At 40.1% G+C, this 15,679-nt stretch overlaps 1 protein-coding gene across 5 annotated transcripts in view; it reads left to right on the forward strand.

Moving 5' to 3' along the window:
- LOC116471606 (protocadherin alpha-C2) overlaps nt 1-15,679 on the forward strand; it is a 206,068-nt gene that overhangs the window by 5,025 nt on the left and 185,364 nt on the right. The window contains exons 1-2 of one of the 5 annotated variants that reach the window (XM_032158132.2): nt 1,320-3,777; nt 5,250-6,172. The exons of 1 other annotated variant lie outside the window; for it this stretch is intronic. In XM_032158132.2, coding sequence (XP_032014023.1) covers nt 1,384-3,777; nt 5,250-5,288 — 2,433 coding nt within the window. In that variant the 5' untranslated portion in view covers nt 1,320-1,383 and the 3' untranslated portion in view covers nt 5,289-6,172. Of the gene's footprint in view, nt 1-1,241; nt 3,778-5,222; nt 6,173-7,182; nt 9,761-15,599; nt 15,648-15,679 lie in introns of those variants that run through there. 3 more of the 5 variants (XM_032158133.2, XM_058439927.1, XM_032158127.2) reach the window with 3 other exon arrangements.

Raw genomic sequence — 15,679 nt, forward strand, 5'->3', positions numbered from 1 at the left:
TAAATGGTCTGGCTATAAGCAAAAATTTGTACATTCTTTTATTTCTCTAAATTTGACCTCTTTCCATAAATTTTCTTTGCCCCACTTCCAAATGCTGAGAGAATTCATGCTTCTCACTGAATTCACAGAGATCTTTAGAGTGTTTTATTGCTTAGTGTTAAATATGTTGAGTAAATACTGGCTTATGTTCCTAGGTTACTTTTCTCCCTTCACTGATTAGTTAAATAATCAATTCTTTCAAGTAACAACTTTTAAAGAAACTGGAATCTAGAAATTCATCAGGAGTGGAGATCATCAAAAACATAATTATTTTATATTGTTAACATTTTAGTATATACAGGTAAATTCAAATACATTAAGAGTGTGGAAAAATTAAACCTAATATATTCTTAATTGATGTGATGTGAATGTAACAAATATACAAATCACATTCCCACAATAGGAAACAAATTTCCTGTTTGAATTTCTCTGTAAAGGACTGACTTCTGAAATCTTTATGTAAGTTACAGTCAAGAGAGTTGATGAGCTATAGTTCTTGAAAAAGGGGCATAGGAGGGAATTATAGACATTCTACAAATTTAAAAAACCATAAATGTACATATTTTAAAAAATTAACAGTTGCTGTAATAACATAAAAGTAGATATACATATGTTTTAATATATACAGCACACACACTTTTAAATACTTCAATGTCTTAATGTTTTGATGATCATAAATCTGAAAGGATCTGATTTTTCTAAACAGTGTAGCTTGGGAGGTAAAGAGGTTAATGGTAAGTTGTCTTGAATCAGATTGAAATCCCATCGTACCAACAGTTAATATCGTTTTACTTAACCTCTATGTGTTTATAAAAAGCGAATAATATTAAAACTTATTTCAGAGGATTGTGATAATTTAACGGGATAATTCCATTAAGACAAGTAGAAAAGTGGCTGTCACATGGGAAACATTTCCAATAGATGTCCACTGTTAAAACAGGAATCACAATATTTTAGTGTATGTCATGAATTAGCACAATTGATAGTGAATTAGTATAAAAGTTCTAAGGAAATATTTAGATAAAATATAAGGACTTTGAGGAGTGACCGAAGGATATTACAACTGAAACTAGAAAATTTGGGAAAGTTCAAACGACATACAAGGAAAAGAAGATATATTTACATATTTAATACTTACACGTTTAGCCACATGATGTCGCTGCCCTCCACAAGGTCTTTCTCCACAAAAGAAACGCAGCGGGCATTACGTATTCAGATACTGCTTTGTTTCATCCTCTCTAAAATTTAACACCGAGGAGTTTAAGAAATGAAGATAAGGAACTCGAATTATTTTTAAATTTTGGATCAATGTAAAGGCAATCTAATATTTGGAAAATACTTGCAATGTTGTTCTCCTGGCGAGAAGATCCTGGAGCCCAGTGCCTGCTACTTTCTCTTCTGCTCCTCGCAGCCTGGGAGGTGGGGAGCGGCCAGCTCCACTACTCCGTCTCTGAGGAGGCCAAACACGGCACCTTCGTGGGCCGCATCGCGCAGGACCTGGGGCTGGAGCTGGCGGAGCTGGTGCCGCGCCTGTTCCGGGTGGCGTCCAAAACACACGGGGACCTTCTGGAGGTAAATCTGCAGAATGGCATTTTGTTTGTGAATTCTCGGATAGACCGCGAGGAACTGTGCGGGCGGAGCGCGGAGTGCAGCATCCACCTGGAGGTGATCGTGGACAGGCCGCTGCAGGTTTTCCATGTGGACGTGGAAGTGAAGGACATTAATGACAACGCGCCAGTTTTCCCAATGGCTGTAAAGAATCTGTTTATTTCCGAATCCCGACAGCCTGGTTCTCGGTTTTCGCTAGAGGGCGCATCAGATGCAGATATCGGAACAAATTCGTTGTTGACTTACAGTCTTGATTCCACTGAATATTTTACCTTGGACGTTAAAAGAAATGATGAGGAAATTAAATCCCTTGGACTCGTGTTGAAAAAAAATTTAAATCGAGAGGACACTCCTAAGCATTATTTACTAATAACAGCAATTGATGGTGGGAAACCAGAACTCACTGGCACGACTCAACTAAAGATCACTGTTTTAGATGTAAACGACAACGCCCCAGCGTTTGAGAGGACGATCTATAAAGTCAGATTATTCGAAAATGCACCAAATGGTACCCTAGTGGTGACCGTTAACGCTACCGATTTGGATGAAGGAGTAAATAAGGATATCGCGTATTCTTTCCATACGGACATGTCAGCAGATATTCTGTCAAAATTCCATTTAGATCCAGTCAATGGACAAATCAGTGTAAAGGGCAACATAGATTTCGAGGAAAGTAAGTCATATGAAATCCAGGTAGAAGCCACGGATAAAGGAAATCCCCCAATGTCAGATCACTGCACAGTTCTACTCGAAATTGTGGACATCAATGATAATGTACCTGAGTTAGTTATTAAATCACTGTCTTTACCTGTATTAGAAGACTCTCCACTTAGCACAGTCATCGCCCTGATCAGCGTGTCCGACCGCGACTCAGGAGTCAATGGACAGGTCACCTGCTCCCTGACGCCCCGCGTCCCCTTCAAGCTGGTGTCCACCTTCAAGAATTACTACTCGTTGGTACTGGACAGCGCCCTGGACCGCGAGAGCGTGTCGGCCTATGAACTGGTGGTGACTGCTCGGGACGGGGGCTCGCCTTCGCTGTGGGCCACGGCCGGCGTGTCCGTGGAGGTGGCCGACGTGAACGACAATGCGCCGGTATTCGCCCAGTCCGAGTACACGGTGTTCGTGAAGGAGAACAATCCGCCAGGCTGCCACATCTTCACGGTGTCTGCGCGGGACGCGGACGCGCAGGAGAACGCGCTGGTGTCCTACTCGCTGGTGGAGCGGCGGGTGGGGGAGCGCGCGCTATCGAGCTACGTGTCGGTGCACGCGGAGAGCGGCAAGGTGTACGCGCTGCAGCCGCTGGACCACGAGGAGCTGGAACTGTTGCAGTTCCAGGTGAGCGCGCACGATGCGGGCGTGCCGCCTCTGGGCAGCAACGTGACGCTGCAGGTGTTCGTGCTGGACGAGAACGACAACGCGCCGGCACTGCTGACGCCTCGGGTGGGTGGCATCGGTGGCTCAGTGAGCGAGCTGGTGCCGCGGTCAGTGGGTGCTGGCCACGTGGTAGCGAAGGTGCGCGCAGTGGATGCCGACTCAGGCTACAACGCGTGGCTTTCGTATGAGCTGCAGCCTGGGACCGGCGGTGCGCGCATCCCGTTTCGCGTGGGGCTGTACACGGGAGAGATCAGCACGACCCGTGCCCTGGACGAGGTGGACGCCCCGCGCCATCGCCTAATGGTGCTGGTGAAGGACCACGGTGAACCCTCATTGGCCGCCACGGCCACTGTGCTGGTGTCGCTGGTGGAGAGTGGCCAGGCACCCAAGGCCTCGTCCCAGGCGTCCGCTGGCGCCACGGGCCGGGAAGCTGCACTGGTGGATGTCAACGTGTACTTGATCGTCGCCATCTGCGCGGTGTCCAGTCTGTTGGTGCTCACACTGCTGCTATATACTGCTCTGCGGTGCTCCGCGCCGCCAACCAAAGGCGCCTGTGGGCTGGGCAAGCCCACGCTGGTGTGTTCCAGCGCGGTGGGGAGCTGGTCATACTCGCAGCAGAGGCAGCAGAGGGTGTGCTCTGGAGAGGGGTTGCCCAAGACTGATCTCATGGCTTTTAGCCCTAGCCTTCCTCCTTGCCCAAATAGCCGGGATAGAGAGGAGAAACAGGATGTGGACGTTGATCTCTCAGCCAAAGTGAGTAATTTTTATTTATTCTTTCCAAAATGTCTTTGTTTTTCATTCCTCAATGTTTCCACTCCTTTGGAAATACGTTAATAGTTAAGTATGAGTTATGTGATTCATAATTAGACTTTTCCAGTTTTGTGGTTTTGTGGTTAAAATGCTAAGATTTTTGTTGCTAATTTTTGAACCAAATCAGCAGTAAGTTATGAGATCCACACTTGTAATTTTGTTTTGTTATTAGGTGCAGTAGTAGGATTATTTTATTGCTAAATGCCTGGGTATAAGACAAATATTTTTTCTTAGATGAATTGTATTATTTAGAGAATTTGACTTCTACTTGTTTTATACTTATCCCTACACAATGCTCCTTCAATATCTTTTGCCACGTTTCATTTGGTCTTCCTACTACCTGTTAGTACGAATGCTACTTGCTCATTTTATGAGTTCGCCTAAATGCTTGTAACTCCCTATTGATTATGCTTTTCCACCTTCAGTTTCAAAAATTAGATCATTACACCTGTTGTCTTTTATGGAACTTCTTTTATTCTCTTATTCATTTGTTTGGAGTTTCAACCCTTCCTTTTTACTTGAATATGATTCATTTTAGGCCTTGTGCTCTAATTTGGCAATACCGTTTATTGTTTCTTGATTTCCCAGTTTGGAAAAAAATCGAGAATAACAATTGCATTTAGAATTGTATCTTTGTTCATCTTTAGTTTATCACTACTTTATTTAATACTACTTTAATAATACTACTGTGTTATATGTTCAAATTTATTATTACTAATAACTAAAATATCAATATGAAGTGAAAATTTAATAGTTCTGTAGTATATTTATATATTCATTTTAAAAGAATGTTTTAAATCTTGTTAAAAATAATTTTCAATCTGAACAATATCTTGAAAATAATTATGGTATCTAATTTTAAAACTACCCCTACTAGCAAAACTTTTTATTCATTGGTGCCTTTTGCATACCATACTAAGGATACTAATATGAAATAAGTTTGATAAGCCAATGTTATAATGTTATTACTGGTTACCTTCTCTGAATAGCATCTTGCCTATTAATGTGTGCCATGCAGTAAGTAGAAAACTCCAAATAACCAGAACCAAATGAAACTGAAGGTAGACTTTTTTCTAATCACTCCCCCTACATATTTGGTTATCTCCTCTAGCAATTAGTTGGACTCCCATTTAAGTTTCCCTACCACTGGAGAGAAATAGTAACCAACTGAAACCTGGTTAATACTCATTGACAGTGCGGGAGGTCTAACATGTAAAATAGACACTTTTCTTGACTCCTCTTCTTCCCCTCACTTCCATTTTCTTTATTTCCTTTTTTGGCACTATCCTTTGTTGCTCCCTTGTCCATGAAGTAGTAGCCATATTGTGTCCATCTCAGGTCAGTATTTTAAAAATTTAGTTCTGTTATCAGCTTCTGGAATATAATAGAGTCAGCCAAAGTACTTGTCTTCCCAGATATGGAACTTCAATCTTCAAATCCAGCTTGCCTCTTGAAATTATTGTCTAACAAGACTCTTGGCAAAGACATTTTGAAGACTTTGGAATTTTCACTTCACAGATGGATTGATGCTATGCCAAATAAATATTGACTAGCTACCAAATAAACACCATTTCTATTCTGCTGCATTCCCCATCTGTACATTAAAATACCTGGTAAATGAAAATACTACAAATGAAATGGGCGAAAATGGAATTCTTCCTCCTTTTTTCCAATGTGCTTGATGTCAATGATCATTTTGTAAAAATATAGTTTGGGTCCCCAAATAGTGAAAGTACTCTGGTTTCTGTTTGATTCAGAAATTTGGTGGGTTTTTTGTTGTTGTTTTGGTTTTTCTGTGTGTGTGTGTTTGTGTGAGTGTAGTTCTTCAATAGAGAGGGAGAGTAAAGCTATTTTCACTAGATTGATTTTTTGTTTAGACAAACAGGAGGAAAAGAACTTTATGAATATAGGAGGCAAGGAAAGTTTTTAAATGGCTGCCATTATGTCTTTATATATTAAATTTCTTTATGTAAGAAAATGTATTATGGTTTATTTATTGGGAAGTCTTCATTCCCCATTAATACCCAGGATGATTCAAAGATCGTGATTACCAAGAATTGGAATAAAAATTAAGCTAAAACCCAAGTTTTCAACATGGAACTTGAAATACATCTTAATTGGGGAAATGTCTAGAGACTTTTTTTGTATCTTTAGAAAATTATAGAGGCTGTTGAAACACCACATTTTCCCAACTAGCTATGCGATCACCTTAAATTAATGCATTATATTAGGCAATGGAAGGAAACCAAACCTTTTCTACAGGGTAAATATTTAGCAAATATTAGGTAAGTCCCTCTGAGCTATTAAACAATTAATATACAACTATTCCCTTTAAAATATATATTCCAAAAAAGGACACACATACTCAAATGCTTATAAGAGATAAATTAATGTAATAAATGGTCCACACGATTCCACTCTGGTGCTGCAGTTTGTAAAAGAAGAAAAAATACCTGTTCAATTGGTTTGACCATGACATTCTTCACGGGTCAGGGAAGTTTTAAGTGGTTATAAAATGGGGTAAATTGGCTTTAGAAGAGTTTAGAAATCATGTGGATTACTTATAGACAGGACAAAATGAACATGTTTATTTCAAAACGCTATTGGAAGTAGGAAATACTCAGTTTGGCTAAAATATATAAGCACTATGGGAGAAAACAGAAGCTTAGGCACATTACATACTGGAGAACAAGCAAGTACTTATAAACTGTAAGAGTCAAAATGAGAATACTAGCATTGCTCATGGGAGCAAATGAGTTCCAATGAATAAAATTATTTGGAATGCTTTTCCATGCAAGCTATTTGCTATAACTTCCTGCTTCCTTGCACTTTCAGCCATGACGTGACTCAAGGAAGACATTTAATTAAATGCTGATGGTCTTTGATCCTTTTATAAAACATCTGCAAATTTCCCTTTCAATAGCTTGTTCTTGGCACCAGAAATTCCCTAGAGACCAGTTCCCTCAAGTCTACAACACCAGAAATACTAGGGTGAAGAGGGTGTTATCATTAATAAAAAACCCTAGAATTCTTGGGAACACAGGAATCTGTAATGAATTTTTCTAATCAATGCTTTACGGTTACATGTTTATAAAGTGTATAGTTAGGTCTCTGTAATACTTATTTAAACCTGTGTTGAAAAAATTATTTCTACTGAAGTAAAAGTTGCCCCTATGGCGAAACTAAGGACCACACTCAATCAATCAGTGGTACAATGTGTACCACAGTAGTACAAAATGTATTCCTATTCTCCAAAACGGCTGAAAGAATAAATAAAACCAAGTAGTTCATAGTACAGTGTGTGTGGGTTTCCACAATTGCTACTTACGGTTTGGAGCCACATGATGTCGCTCTTTACCACAAAATACATGAGAGAAGACGGAAGAGGGGAAAATTCCTTCTATTCTTACTGGAAGGAACCATATGCACTCTTTGGAGTCTGAAATATGGAGGATGCAGCTGCACTTGACCGACCGATTAAAAGATTTCCCTTGACTTTGAGAAACGATATTTAATCAGAACAAAATACTATGCACTAAAGATGGCGTTTTCCTGGGGAAGCGGCCAAGAATCCCGGCGTCTGCTGCTCTTGCTTCTTCTCCTCGTAGCCTGGGAGGGAGGGAAGGGTCAGCTCCACTACTCGGTCTCCGAGGAGGCGAAACACGGCACCTTCGTGGGCCGCATCGCGCAGGACCTGGGACTGGAGCTGGCGGAGCTGGTGCCGCGCCTGTTCCGGGTGGCGTCCAAGGGCCGCGGAGGCCTTCTGGAGGTAAATCTGCAGAATGGCATTTTGTTTGTGAATTCTCGGATCGATCGCGAGGAGCTGTGCCGGCGGAGCGCGGAGTGCAGCATTCACCTGGAGGTGATCGTGGACAGGCCGCTGCAGGTTTTCCATGTGGACGTGGAGGTGAAGGACATTAACGACAACCCTCCGGTGTTCCCAGCGACACAAAAGAATCTGTTCATCGCGGAATCCAGGCCGCTTGACTCTCGGTTTCCACTAGAGGGCGCCTCGGATGCAGATATCGGGGAGAACGCCCTGCTCACTTACAGACTGAGCCCAAATGAATACTTTTCTCTGGAAAAACCATCTGATGACGAGCTGGTGAAAGGTCTTGGGCTTATATTACGGAAATCTTTAGACAGAGAAGAAGCTCCGGAGATTCGTTTAGTGCTCACAGCCACTGATGGAGGCAAACCCGAGTTGACTGGCACCGTTCAGTTACTCATCACAATACTGGATGCCAACGACAATGCCCCAGCTTTTGACAGAACCATTTATAAGGTGAGATTACCAGAAAATGTTCCTAATGGAACATTGGTAATTAAACTTAACGCCTCAGATTTAGACGAAGGATTGAATGGGGACATTGTTTATTCATTCTCAAATGATATTTCGCCAAATGTGAAATCCAAGTTTCACATAGATCCAATTACTGGACAAATTATTGTAAAGGGATATATTGACTTTGAAGAAAGCAAATCCTATGAAATTATTGTAGAGGGCATTGATAAGGGACAGCTCCCACTTTCTGGCCATTGTAGAGTTATTGTGGAAGTAGAAGACAGCAACGATAATGTCCCAGATTTGGAATTCAAGTCTTTATCACTTCCAATTAGAGAGGACGCTCCACTGGGTACAGTCATCGCCCTGATCAGCGTGTCCGACAAAGACATGGGTGTCAATGGGCTGGTCACCTGCTTCTTGACGTCCCACGTCCCCTTCAAGCTGGTGTCCACCTTCAAGAATTACTACTCGTTGGTGCTGGACAGTGCCCTGGACCGCGAGAGCGTGTCAGCCTATGAGCTGGTGGTGACTGCGCGGGACGGGGGCTCGCCTTCACTGTGGGCCACGGCCAGTGTTTCTGTGGATGTGGCTGATGTGAACGACAACGCTCCGGCGTTCGCGCAGCCCGAGTACACAGTGTTCGTGAAGGAGAACAACCCGCCGGGCTGCCACATCTTCACGGTGTCTGCGTGGGACGCGGACGCGCAGGAGAACGCGCTGGTGTCCTACTCGCTGGTGGAGCGGCGGGTAGGGGAGCGCGCGCTGTCGAGCTACGTGTCGGTACACGCGGAGAGCGGCAAGGTGTACGCGCTGCAGCCGCTGGACCACGAGGAGCTAGAGCTGCTGCAGTTCCAAGTGAGCGCGCGCGACGGGGGCGTGCCGCCTCTGGGCAGCAACGTGACGCTGCAGGTGTTCGTGCTGGACGAAAACGACAACGCGCCAGCACTGCTAGCGCCTCGGGCGGGTGGCATTGGTGGCGCAGTGAGCGAGCTGGTGCCATGGTCGGTGGGTGCGGGCCACGTGGTGGCAAAGGTGCGCGCGGTGGATGCTGACTCAGGCTACAATGCGTGGCTTTCGTACGAGCTGCAGCCGGGGACTGGTGGCGCGCGCATCCCATTCCGCGTGGGGCTGTACACGGGCGAGATCAGCACAACGCGTGCCCTGGACGAAACGGACACTCCGCGCCACCGCCTACTGGTACTGGTGAAGGACCACGGCGAGCCCGAGCTGACGGCCACGGCCACTGTGCTGGTGTCACTTGTGGAGAGTGGACAGGCTCCAAAGGCCTCCTCGCGGGCGTTGGCGGGCGCTGTGGGTCCCGAGGCTGTGCTGGTGGATGTCAACATATACCTGATCATTGCCATCTGCGCGGTGTCCAGCCTTTTGGTGCTCACGCTGTTGCTGTACACCGCGCTGCGGTGCTCGGCGCCACCCACCGAGGGCGCGTGCGCTCGGGTTAAGCCCACGCTGGTGTGCTCCAGCGCTGTGGGGAGCTGGTCATATTCGCAGCAGAGGAGGCCGAGGGTGTGCTCTGGTGAGGGCCCACCCAAGACCGACCTCATGGCCTTCAGCCCCAGTTTACCTGACTCTAGGGACAGAGAAGATCAGCTGCAGACAACTGAGGAATCCTTTGCGAAGGTGAGTGTATAACATCTTTTTGTTTAATTTTCATATTGTTTTTCTCTATCAACTTCTTCGTAAATTTATTTCTAAGAGTCGAATTTCCCTGGGTTAAAATTTTACCTCTTTTTATATATCCATTTTAACTAAAGTCTTTTGGAATTATAGGACATCAGAGCAATATATATTGCCTTCCTAGGTGATAGGAATTTTTCAGCTCCATTATAATCTTATGGGACTACTCTTGTACATGTGGTCTGTTATTGGTTGGAACGTTGTTATACAACACTTGCCTGTATTGTATTGCTATCTATTTCTCCACTTCTGTGAATGTTTGCCTCATATATTTAGGTGTTTTAATGTTGGGTGCGTATGTATTTATAATTGCTATGTCCTTCTGGTGAATTGACCTTTTATCATTATATAATGTCCTTCTTTGTCTCTTATGACACTTTTTGACTTAAAGACTATTTTGTCTAATGTAGCTGTTTCCACATTTGCACTCTTTTGGTTATAATTTGCATGAATTTTTTTAAATATCCTTTAACTTTTAGCCTATCTAAGTCTTTAAATGTAAAGCAAATCTCTTGTAGTTAACATATAATTGGGTCTTTAAAAAAATCAATTCAGCCTCTTTGTATCTTTTGATTGGGGGAGTTTATCCCATTTTTATTTAAAGTAATTATTGATAGGGCATGACTTACTGTTGCCTCTTTGTTAATCGTTGTTTGCAGCTTGTAGACTTTTTGCGCCTCTTTCTTTCTCTTACTGTCTTCCTTTGTGTTTTATTGAGATTTGTAATGTTATGTTTTTGTTCCTTTCCTGTTTTCTTTTGTATGTCTTCCATAGGAATTTTCTTTGTGGTTACCATGGGGCTTACATTTTAAAACTCTTATAAAAATGTATTTTAAACTGATAGCATCTTTACTACAATCACAAAACTTATTATGTTTACTTCTCCCCTACCCAAATTTTGTGTTATTGATGTCATAAATACATCTTTTTATATTGTGTATACATTAACATTATTTTATAGTTTTTCTGTACTTTTGTCTTTTAATCAGATTTTAAAATATCAGATTTTAAAGTGACATGTACCACCATTACAGTATTATAGTATTCTGTTTTTATCTATATATTTATCTTTACTAGTGAGCTTTATACTTTAATAAAATACCTATGTATTTCTGTTTAGCATCCCCTAATTTTAACTCAAAAGACTCCCTCTTAACATTTCTTGTAAGGCAAGTCTAATTGTGATCATCTTCAGCTTTTGTTTAACTGGGAAGGTCTTTATCTCTTTTTCATTTTTGAAGAAAAACTTTGGTGGATTTGGTATTCTTGGTTGGCAGTTCTTTTTCTTTTCAGCACTTTCAGTATAACATCTCACCCCTTTCTGGATAGCAAGGTTTCTACTGAGAAATCTACTGGTAGAAATAGGGGTGTTCTCTTTTACGTGATGAGGCATTTTTCTTTTGCTGCTTTCTAAATTGTTAACATTTCTTGGATCTTGATGTCCATTTCCTTCCTCATATTTGGGAAGTTTTCAGATGTAATTTTGAAAAATAAGCTGTCCTTTTCTCTCATGGCTTCTTCTTTTGAAACTGTCATAATGAGTAGAGTAGCCTGCTCGAGGATGTCCTATCAATTTCTTAGGCTTTCTTTACTCTCTTTCATTTCTTCTTCTTTTTGCTACTCTGTCTGGATAATTTCAAATGATGTGTCCTTGAGTTCACTGACTCATTCTTCTACTTGATTAAGTCTGCTGTTGAACATGTCTGTAAAATTTTCAGTTCAATTATTGTATTCTTCAGTTCCAAAATTTCTTGTTAGTTCTTTTGAATATTTTCTATCTGCTGAAATTCTGATTCTGCTTATGCATTATTTTCCTGAGCTCACTGAACATCTTTATGACAATTATTTTGAATACTTTGTCAAGTAATTCACATAGCTCTATTTCTTTAGGTTTGGTTTCTGGAGGTGTGTGTCTGTGTGTGTGTGTGTGTGTATGTGTGTGTGGGCACGTGCTATTTGATTGGGCCGTGTTTCCTGTTTTCTCATATTCCTTATTACTTTGTGTTGATATCTATACATTTCAAAAAAACAAAAAACAAAAACACACCAGCTACCTCTCCCAGTCTTTATGGCCTGGATTTGTACATGGAAAGATCTTTACTAATCAGGCTGGCTAGAGATTCTAGGGACCTCTCAAACCTTTTCTGTGGATGCATCTTCTGTGGACTTGTGTGTATAATTCCTAATTAGAGGGATCTGCCAACTTTTTTTTTTTTTAAGAAGCTCTAATCTTTTTCCCTCTGTGGTGTCCGTGTGCTGTACTGTGGGCCCTCTGGAGCAGCAGTATTCACTCAGCTCTTTTAGGTTCTGAGAAGCCCTCAGTTATAGATTCTGCTGAATCCTATCAGTGCCTGGAGTCAAGTGAGACAGAAACTTGGACTGCCCACTAAAATTCAGGAACTTTGGATGCATTTTACTCTTCTCTTTCCCTCATGAGGGAGAGAGAGCTGAGCTGAGTTGTGCTCTGTGTGCTGTATCACAGGTCCTGAGGAGCATCAGCCCACCACCCAGCTCTCTATTATTCTCAGCTGCCCTCAGGAATTTAGAATATGCCAGGTTCCATCAGTGCTCTGAGATATGCAAGACAGCTCCCCTGAAAAGTCAGAACATTGAATGCATGCTTTATTTTCTCTTTCCCTTCTCAGGGAGAAGATAGGAGCTGGGAGTTTCCCCCTGTTTGAATGGAACTGTGCTGCTGGATGGGACTATAGGGAAAGGGCCCTAGAAAATTGCCCAGCTAGTTTTACACTTGCTTGGAGCCCAGGACCCTCTTAACTGGTTTCCGGCACTTATCACCATGGGAATTGGTCCTTGTATTGTTGTCGAGTTGGTATACCTGTGGAGGGTCTGGGGATTCCTATAACAGCATCTTGCTGATGTCACTACCTCTGTTATCTTTTTAAGTTACATATGCTTTTACAAATTGTTTTATTGATTTCCTCTTTGACTTCCTCTTTTATTGATTATAACACACGTCCTTGACTTATTATCTCAATTAAGTCAATACTTTTAATACTTCCAGGCAATGCTAAGACCTTGAATCCTTATACCATTTACTTGTACCCTACTTTTTGTTACTGATATGCCTTTCAATTATTTATATATTCTAGACACATAGTACATTATTATCATTGTTTTGTTAACACCTATTTGTGTTTCTTTCTGGGATCATTTTCCTTCTGAAGAAATTAACATTTCCTTTAGTGTGGCCTGCCGGTAAAGAAAGCTTTAAGTTTTTATATATCTGGAAATGTCTTAATTTTACTATCACTTTTGAGAAACAGTTTTGGGTATTGAATGAAAGTTATTTTTGCCAGCACTTTTAAGATGACATTCCATGGTCTTCTTTTGAGATGATGGCTGTCAAGTTTATTGTTCAATTAGTGTGTCTTTTTTTCTCTCTGGCTACTTTGTATACTTACTCTGTTTTTCATTTTTAACAGCTTTACTATCATGTGCCCAGTGTTAATTTGCTTCGTTTTTAATCTCGCTTGCAGTTTTCAAAGCTTCTTATATCTGTGGGTTGATAATATTTTATCAGTTTAAGAGAAGACTTAGCAGTATGCCTTCAAATATGGCTTCTACTTCGTATTTTTCTTTTATATTCTTCTGTGACTATAAGTACATGTATGTTAAATCTTTTCACCGTATCCCTTGTCTTTTATATGCCATTTCTGTTTTTAAATCACTTTTTCTCTGTGTTTCATAATCTATGTTTTATTCTGACCCATCTTTTACTTCAGGAATTTTATCTTGTTATTCTAGGCCACTGTCAAAGTCCTCGATTGAATTCTTAACTTCAATCATGGCATTTTTAAGTTTTAGAATTTTATTTTCCTTTTTAAAAATATATTTCTAACTTGGGTACTGGCTAATGTTAAAAGAAACTTTCCTCTCACCAAGTTTTCACTCACTTGATCTTGGATTTTAAAATTGGATATAACCTGAGAGATTATCATTTTTCTCCATTTAATAATGAATCAGGCTAGGCATGGTGGCTCATGCCTATAATCCCAACACTTTTGTGGGCCGTGACAGGAGGACTGCTTGAGCCCAGGAGTTCAAGATGAGTCTGAGCAATATAGGGAGACTCCATCTTTACAAAAAATGAAAAAAATTAGCTAGATGTGGTGGTGCACACCTGTGGTCCCAGCTACTTGGGAGGCTGAAGTTGGAGGATGGCTTGAGCCTGAGGCTGCAATGAACTTTGACTGTACCACTGCACTCCAGCCTCGGTCAGAGTGAGACTCTTTGTCACCCAGTTGTATAGAATCATCTATAGTTAGAGGCATAAAAAAGATGCCTGAGATTACATCTCTTGAATTTAGCTTCATTGTGCCTTTCCACTAAGTGAGATTATTTGACATTAATGAACGCAATATAATTGCCTAAAAATGATTAATTTAATTTTTCACTATCTCAGGGATATGCTAGAACTATTCTCATATTTTCTATCCAAAGAGGATATATAATATGGATATTTTAGCACACTCCCTTATAGGGCAGTTATACTTTCCTCTGTGAATCATTATACAGGCAGTGCTAAGATGTGTATTATATGTGCATGGTATCCTTTCTTACTATCCTTATAATAGAATAAATTAATTTTTATATAGAATTAATTTTTGAAGAATCAAATGACATATGTGCACAAATCATTTATACATTTTTATACAATTGCTTCAACATTTCCTCTTCTCTGCAATCTGGTATATCTATATAATTTCTACAGATAAGAGAAGAAAAATATAGCTTATTAAAATTTTATTCTGGGTTTTGTAAGGAATAAAGGACATTTATACCCTTATGAAGATTAAATTTTCTTGTGTTAGTATGTTTCTAAAGGCTTTTAGTGAATTAAATGGAGACACTTTAAAATACTACACAGTTTTAAATCTAAATTTTTTTCTCAAGAAAGAAGTTCTGTTTACACAATGATGCTTAAACATGACTGAAATATCTAAAGGAGAGGTTAACTGGATCAATCAAGGAAATAATCTGTAATATTTGATTGAAGAAAATAGCTTAGAAGATTTTTAAAAATGTTCTTTTCCTGTGGAGTCTCCCATGAAATTCAGATTAGATAATCTATAGTTATTGAGAAAGGAATATTCAAAATAAGAGTTGATCACTGTAGCACAAATGCAAGTGATAATTTAAAAAGTAAATATAATTTAACAGATATGAAAGTGAATCAAAAGTCAAGAGTCTTGTTTCCTCCTTAAATATCTATATAAGTACATGAGATATTTTTTCCAGACAGAGAGGAGCATGTGAACTGATATTGTTGATGACTTTTTCTCCATTGAGTATATCTTTTAAAATACTCAGTATTTATCATAATATTCTGCAGATTGCCATGTACACATTGTTAATACTACATGTTAATTTGCCTTTAAAATACTTAATATTTACTTTTTTCAAAGGTTATCTTTGTGTATTTTGTATAAAATTCTACTATAATTTATTCCATAGCTTTGTAATTTTACATTATTTACTGTTATATAATAGAAAGTGGCTAACATCAGCTAATGCTGTTTTCTAAATATTTATTATAATTTTCTTATGTTTTTAACCATTGTGTATTAAAATATTTCAAAATTATCAGTATGAAAACTATTAGGCAAATAGTCTTGGAAATTGATTTGTGTTTCAATGATCCAAATATTAGTGAAAAGTCATGATAATAGAGATAGTAAAAATCGTATAAGGGAAATGGTAAATACATCTTTAAAGATTGTATCAGAAACAATTCTGTGACAATATCTTGTTTCTTTACAAGTTTGAATTCCAGAAATCAAGTGAATTTCCATTGACTTTGCATTTTCTGGTAAGTTCCTTTTTCTTATCAAGCTATATTTT

This window comes from Hylobates moloch, unplaced genomic scaffold (assembly GCF_009828535.3).
Source record: "Hylobates moloch isolate HMO894 unplaced genomic scaffold, HMol_V3 SCAFFOLD_6, whole genome shotgun sequence".
Taxonomy (NCBI): domain Eukaryota; kingdom Metazoa; phylum Chordata; class Mammalia; order Primates; family Hylobatidae; genus Hylobates; species Hylobates moloch.